The sequence below is a fragment of the Amborella trichopoda genome, chromosome 4, assembly GCF_054954075.1.
Source record: "Amborella trichopoda isolate Santa Cruz 75 chromosome 4, AtrichopodaSantaCruz75HAP2 v2.0, whole genome shotgun sequence".
NCBI classification, from domain to species: domain Eukaryota; kingdom Viridiplantae; phylum Streptophyta; class Magnoliopsida; order Amborellales; family Amborellaceae; genus Amborella; species Amborella trichopoda.
Genome location: NC_142339.1, coordinates 19,345,376 through 19,353,259, shown reverse-complemented (window position 1 = coordinate 19,353,259; position 7,884 = coordinate 19,345,376). Strand labels below are relative to the sequence as shown.

At 34.7% G+C, this 7,884-nt stretch overlaps 1 protein-coding gene across 1 annotated transcript; it reads left to right on the top strand.

The window, feature by feature from the left end:
- Positions 1–3,391: 3,391 nt before the first annotated feature.
- LOC18423368 (auxin-responsive protein SAUR36) lies at positions 3,392–3,886 on the top strand. Its single transcript, XM_006827970.4, has one exon. It carries the CDS (start codon positions 3,392–3,394, stop codon positions 3,884–3,886), a length of 495 nt encoding a protein of 164 aa, XP_006828033.1.
- The last annotated feature ends 3,998 nt before the right edge of the window (positions 3,887–7,884 follow it).

Below are 7,884 nucleotides of genomic sequence, written 5' to 3'. Positions count from 1 at the left end.
GTTCTTGAAATGTTGCTTTGAATCAAAATAGTTCAAAGAGTACCATAACATTATGTTCTTGAAATTTTGTTCTAAATCAAAGAGTAGCAAAATAATTTTCTTGCATATAAATTTTTTGCATATGAATTTTGCTCTGAATTTTTTTTGAAATTTTAGAAATTTTCTATGTTTTAGGTTGTATTTTTAGAGAGAGAGAGGGGGGAGACTAAGAGAGAGAGAGAGGGGACCCAAAAAAAAAAGAAAAAGAGAACTTGTTTTATCATGTTAAGAACGAATCTCATAGCAAAGCTTATGCATAGAGACAACCAAAATCCCCAAAACCCAAACTAACCAAAACCCAAAAACCCAAAACAAGAAATTCATATCACATGTAAAAATCAAAATAAAGCACTAACACAATATCCAATAAAAAAAAAAAAAAGATTAAAAGAAAGCACTAAAACAGATTAAAAAATATCCTAAAAGAAATCAACTTTAGAAATCAAAATAAACAGAATGGGTAAAAAATATAAAATAGTGTACCAGAACCTCAAATCCAACGAAGATTGTCCTAATCGCCTTTGCAGCAGCAATGTAGCACAGAAAATTTCAGAAATTTTCTGTGTTTTAGGTTGTATTTGTAGAGAGAGAGTGGGGGCATAAAGGGAGATTGACAGAGATGGGCACCGGGGAGATTACTCATCGTTCCAAAAGCCAAAAAAAGGGCTGCTTCTTTACCTAGAATTCTTGCCATTTCGGTTTCGAGTTTCTAAGCTGTTGGGTCGAAACCCAAGACTACGTTAACCATGACTGCTATCATAGTTTTAGTTGGCTTTGTAACTGTATCAGACCCCTAAAACCCAAAACAACCAACCCCAAAACGAGAGGGATGGGCAACCCCCAAAACCCAAAACAACCAAAACCCCAAAACGAGAGGGATAGGCAACAAGAGATGTATAGAAAGGGGCTGAGAGGGGTAGGAGGGAGAGCGATTGAGAGAGAGGAGCAGCAAGCCAGCGAGGATTTCAGAAAGAGTCATCAGGGGTTTGAGAGAGAGGGGCATCGAGGTTTGAGAGAGAGAGTTCCCATCACGTGAAAGGAAGAGATGGGACACCGTTGTCAGTTGTTTCTTTTCAATACCGTAGGGCTCTTGGGATTTAAAATCAGGATGCTCGGGATAAAACAATCACAATTGTTGGCGTACGAAGTCTCACACGCCAGTGAGTGTATCAAATCCTATCCCCCACACACACACACACACACATATATATATATATATATATATATATATATATATATATATATATATATATATATATATATATATATATATATATATATATATATAAAAGATATGGTGTGCAGCCTAGTGTAGATAAGCTAAATGCATCAATGGTTCAGATTGAATATGGTCCGATCTGATGATCACGGACGCCCGATAGTATCCAGTAGTATTTGAATTTTATTTTGTTTTCTACAAATCAGAATGATTTGAAATTTTGAGCGTGTGTTCATAAAAAATACGTGAATTTATGAAAAATATTTAAAAAATATTTTACATGAAAAAAATTTAACAAAATACCCCCGAAATGTTTTTGGGGTATTTTGGTCTATTGTTTTCTTGTAAAATAGTTTTTTTAATATTTTTTATAGATTCACCTATTTTTTATGAACACATGTTCCAAATTTTTGGTCATTTCAATTTATAAAAAAATAAATAAAATTCAAATACTACCTAGCATCCGTGATCGTCAGATCGGCCCAGATTCAATCTGGGCCGTTGACGCATTAAGCTTATCTACACCAGATTTTACACTATACCTTTTTCCATATATATATATATATATATAATATTTTCAAGAATCCAATCCAAAAGCTAGAGTGTTGACTAACCTATAGTGTATGTATGCTTGTCCTAATCCCTATACAACTTGTGTGTATCCATTCAAACAATAAGAAATTCAATTGGATTGCGTTTGTATAGAGCCGAAGCTCTAAAGTAAAGCACAATTTCAAATAGTATCGAAAAATATGGTTTCAATATTGAAAATCTTTGTGATAGCCTTTAAATATATTTTCATATTTAATTATAAAATTTAGAGCTTCAAAAGTAGTGTAGAACAAACATATCTATGAAAACTTGAATATCTTGAAAGTTGACGAACTATTTTCACAATTTAAAGTCCTTTTTTTTTCTCTCATGTTCATCCATCTTGATGTCAAGAGGATTAATTTTGGAGATGAACTCTAATTTGATTGTTTAAAGCCTCGGCTCTACTTAAACGTTTTTCAAATTGGCAAATAATAAAAGACAAAAGGATATGCTGCTTAGTATTCTCAACTCCGTACCGTCACGTTCTGTACCCTCACGAACGAATGCCGTAAACCCAACGCACGCTCCACTCCCGCGTCTATTCTCACATCCCTCTTTGCCACGTGGCCCTCCAACAAAATCCAAAAAACACAAAATAATTATTAACTAATATAAGAGAACCATAATCTATGCATCCTACCAACAGTACGATACCGTCATCGTAGCCAAACATTATTCATATCAAATGGTCAAAATGAGTTCATCACTGAGCAGTAGAAAAAGACTCGTCGCCTCTGCCCATTCATGGGCATATATGGTGAACGGAAGTGGCATGAACTATTTATGTTATTGCTATCTATTGTTTTTGACCAATTATCAATAGGATGTAGTTTCTATAAGGCCCAAAAATAGTATAGCCTCGCCTTATATGCGCAGTCGGAATGCACTTTGGATATCAAAGATATCTATAATTTCTCTAAAATCAATTTCCAACACCGATCATGAGATCTGAAGTTCAAAAAAATAGTAAAGATCTTATAGAACTATAACACTAATATTTAAAGCAAAATTGACCCTTTCGTTAATTTATTATAATATACACTACTTTTAAGGCTTCAAAACTTAATTTTTTTACAACCATAACAGTCAAGAATGAGATGATTGATGTGAAGGTATTTTTTTGTTGTGAAATTTAAAATAAGGCTTCACTTAGGTATACACCCCCATCGATATATTTTCCAAATTAGAAACTCCTGTTGTTTACCCTTCTACGAAACTCCCACCGTCCTACTATTATTCATATACATTGAAGGGCATCTTTCTCTCTCTCTCATTGGCTTTGCCAAATATCAGGTCTTGGTAGGCCCACAGGCCCAAGCTTGAGCGTCAGCTTTGATGGCGGAGGGACAACAACGGGAGCGAGGGACCGCACCCTTTGAAAACCACGTCCACATTCAGTCAATATCAACACCATACTCACTCTCCTCCTCCTTCACAAGTGTTCTGAACGCCCTCCACAAACGTTGCCTTCAAACCTGACCACTTCTGTATTCCTCCCCCCACACCACTCCTCTCGACCAACTACTTGGGCTTAGTTCAATGGGCTCAGGCAGGCGGAGGGGCTTCCGCATCAGCCGCAGGCTCGTCAGGCTCTGGCGGTGGCTCTGCAAGCGCAGGACATTCCGCAGACGTGGTTACCTCCACCTGCGGAAGCCACCTCGCGAAAAGCACCGAGCCCACCAGCAAGTGGTGGTGCACAAGCTTTCTGGTAAAGTGCTCGGGCATAATCATCATCAGCATCACCTTCATCATCCACTGGGTTACCAGCCCTTGGACGGGCCGGAGGTGCCCAAGGGCTATATGGCCGTCTATGTGGGGCAAAATGATGAGCAGTACCGGTTCTTGGTCCCGGTGTTGTATGTGAACCACCCGTTGTTCGCGGCGTTGCTGAGGGTGACAGAGGAGGAGTATGGGTTCGAGCAGGTGGGAGGGATCACAATACCTTGTGATGTCTCCCATTTCGAGACTGTGAGGAAAAGGATTGCTGGGGACGGATGGAAGAAATTGCTCCATCGCTTGCTCCATCCCTTCTGAGACATCCCCCCCTCTCTCTTTCTCTAACTCTTCAAACTCAGGTTGCAAAGGCAAGTTTCAGTCCACTTGAGTTATGGGTTAGAACTCATGCCTTTTTCCTCTGTTCTTGTAAATGTTTTCCTTGTTATCTTGTAAATGGATTCTAAATCTGCTCGAGATTACAATTTCGCACTAATTAACACCTCTTTCTGTTTCTCTCCCATGTTCTTTTCTTGTAAATAATTTTTCCATCTATGCAGGGGAAAAAAGTTTCCACTAGGCTTTATCACAATTAAAGAAGCATGTGGATGCTTTTCCCGATTCCTCACAATCTGAAATCCTTTCCCGATTCCTCGCAATCTGAATGAATTTCATTGAGATAAGAGGTCCTTGAAAATTTTGGGTTTTTTATTTGAGAGTATGGTTTTCTTACTTTTTATCTATTTATTTCTCATAGGAAAGGAAAAAAAAGAAGCTTGTGGTTTTTATAAGGTTGTAATTCTAAACAATCGAATTAGTGCGCAGCTCCAAATTTTATCATAACCTATAATCTTGGTGTAAATATTTCTTAGAATTATCTGAAAATCTATTTTTATATTTTATTATAAAATATTAAACTTTAAAAATAATTAAAATAAAGTAGATCTATAAAAATATTAAAGTCTTGAAAATAGACGGTCTAGATAATGAGTTGCGAGATGCATTATTTCTGGAACTCAAAATTTTTTTTTTTTTTTTTTGTATTCATACATCTCACATCTCGATATTAAAATGATCGATTAAAAGGTTTTTCAACATTAAAACAATCTTTTCCAATGGATTTTTAATGTGTATTTTTAATTCCACATTTTAATATGGCAACCTTATATAAACTGTAAAAAGTAGTGCCTTTGGCATGAATTATGCCGACAAGTTCAGTGTTTTCCGGGAGACTTAAAGCATCACTCTAATCTCTACTGAGTCATCAAACAATAAAGAAATGAAGGATTATTGAAACAATTGGTAAATGACGATCCTAATCTCCTCCTGATATTATTGTAATGACCACTTGCCGTGATCCTAGCCTGGTACGGAGGACAGTACCATTTTCCCTCTTTTTTATTTATTTTTTATTTTTTATGTCAGGGCCAACAGGTGAAGAAGAAAGTGCGTTTTGGGTAGTCAATACGGGAAAGGCTTTTATGCTTCTTCTACATAATAGAAGTTTTTTCATCCACCCTATCATCGAGTCGTTAAATTTTGACCTAGAAAGCCACTCTTAATTTGGTTTTACATCCGATATCTCAAAATATTTTAGTTTTAGATTTTTTTTATATAAATTATATAAATATAAAATTTGGTACATGTCATCTTCTCATTGGGGCGCACCTATTAAAAATATTAAAAATAATTTTTCAATAAAATATAATGACCAAAATATCCTTTGAAATATTCAAAGGTATTTTGGTCATTTATTTTATTGAAAATATTTTTTTCATATTTTTTTACTTGTGCGAGTCTAATAGAAGAATGGACGTCCAAAATTTGATGTCAAAATAGTTTATAGAAAACAATTAAAATAAAAATAGTGTAGTGACGTGACATTGTGATTAAGGCAATCTTAGCCCCTCCATTTAGAATAGACGGTTGGATAAAAGGAAGGATAAAATTTATATGTTGTAGGGAAAGCATAGAAGGCTTGCCCATTGAATATTACTTGCTTTTTAAGTTTGGATGAAGCTTCCACGGGTGTGTGGGCCTAGTAATCAGTCTTGGCCCAAGCTGTTACTCGGATGAGTCTGAGTAACATGGTCAATTAGTGCTAGTTAATGTAGCAAAAAAGTTAAAATAATATAAAATAAAAAATTTCAAAAATAGGAAATGTATGTTTAAAATAAGATTTAACAAAACATTTTAAAATAATGTTAAAAAAAATAGTAACAAAATAGATTTTAAAAAGGAAAATATCTCTTTATCTTCTTTTTTTTACTTTCGTATCTCTTGAAACTCAATCATTGAAAATATTCCTTGTAAACAAAAAGTACTCTCTCGACCTCTTTGACTATGAATTTTTTAATCAAACAAAAACACCCCCTCAACACTTTTGTTTTCCTTTCATATTTTCATCTCTCTCTCTAAATTCTATTTCTCTCTCTAATATCTAAAGTTACATAAATTCTTCTACCTACATTGTCTTTCTCTCCTCTCTCTCTAAAAACCCGAGATCAAATTTGAAGCTCCATGATCTAAAATTGCAATTACCATCATCTGGACCTCCTTAGCCATGAATTTTTTACCCAAACAAAAACTTGAATTTTTTACCCAAACAAAAACTAAAATAACGCCCACCACACTTTTGTTTTCTTTTCATATTTCTCTCCAATTACTTTTTTTCTCTTTTAAAATTCCATCTCTCTCTAATATCCAAGTTACAAAAATTCTTCTATCTACATTGTCTCTCTCTCCTCTCTCTCTAAAAACCCACGCATCAAATTTGAAGCCCTACTGTCTTGTTGCAGCCCCAATCCACCGATCTAAAACTGCAACTACCATCCTCCCACATGAATACTACCGTTTCCTCTCTTCTCCATTTGTTCGTTTGTTTCTCTTTTTTCTCATTGGTTGGGTTTTTATTAGATTTGCCCCATCTCAGATATAGACTAAGACCTATATTGGAGCATTTTCTTACTCTCCTTTGCTGGGTTTATCATGGTTTCTCCCTCCTTTTTATTGGTCTCTCTCTGTATTGGGTTTCTTAGACTTTCTCTCCCTTTATTGGATTTCCAGTGGTGGGCAATGGAACTCAAGTGGCTAGTGCCACAAAGAAACAGAACCCATATACGATGAGAAATACTTCACAATGTAACCACCAAAAATGCGTGTTTTGGAATCAGTGATGAGAGAGAAGACCCCTGTTTTCTATCTCAAACATAACCAGGATGACGGATTCACTCCAAAAGAGAGGATTTCACCTGAGAGATTCCAAGATTATAGCCATTGGTGCCTTCCTGGTGTGCCTGATACATGGAATGAGCTCCTTTATGCTGCCATCTTGAAGAGAAAGGTGAGTTGATTAATCACACATGTGTACAATTAGGTGGAGATTACATTAAAAAATGGGAGTTGGAAAGGCTTAAGTGTTGAGAGGAAATGGGTTTTAGAGAGTGAAAACCCATAAGAAAAGAGAGAAAATATCCTAAACCCAACCAAACACAGAAAAATAGTGATTGATATAATTTGGTTTGGGAAAAATCAAAATTATTAAAATTTAGTTCGGTGTGTTAGACTTGCAATATGACAGTAGGGCTTCATCAGTGGGTTTTTTTTAGAGAGAGAGGATGCACATAGAGAACTTATGTAACTTCGGATACTAGAGAGAGAAATAGAATTTTGAGAGAGAGAGAGAGAGGTGATTTGAGAGAAATAGGAAAGGAAAACAAAAGTGTTGAAGATGTCATTTTAGTTTTTATTTGGGTCAAAAATTTATTGTCAAAAGGGTACAGGGGTTGTAAGATAGAAAAGATTGAGATATTTTGTTTACAAGTAATTTTTTCAATTCTTAAATTTCAAAAGATAATATTTTTAATCTTTGGATATCAAGAGATAAAACAGTAAAAAAAAAAAGATAAAGAGATATTTTTCATTTTAAAAAGTCAAATAGGGGTAGTTTTGAAATAATCTAAAAAATATGGAAAAAATTTTAAAAAAGTATTTATGGCAAAAAAAAAAAATCAATATTTGTCAAAATGATAAAAACCATAACAAAAATATATCTTAAATAATTTTTTTATTATTTAGAAATAAGTATTTATAGCCAAAACACTTTGTACAAAGCCTAGGCATTATAACAACAAAGTAATGTCTGACCCTGAATTCTCATCTTGAAAGCACTGTGGATATCAGAATTCATGATGGCTCTAAAATCAGTTCCTAGCACTGATTATGAAATTTGAAGCTAAAAAGCTCATACATATCTTCCATTTTAAAAAGAGAAAAAAAAAATGGTACACATTTTGCGGATTTGTGAACACTTGTGTTTA

Coding starts and splice junctions, on each gene's coding strand:
- LOC18423368 (XM_006827970.4), top strand. CDS start 3,392: ATGGGCTCAGGCAGGCGGAGGGGCTTCCGCATCAGCCGCAGGCTCGTC.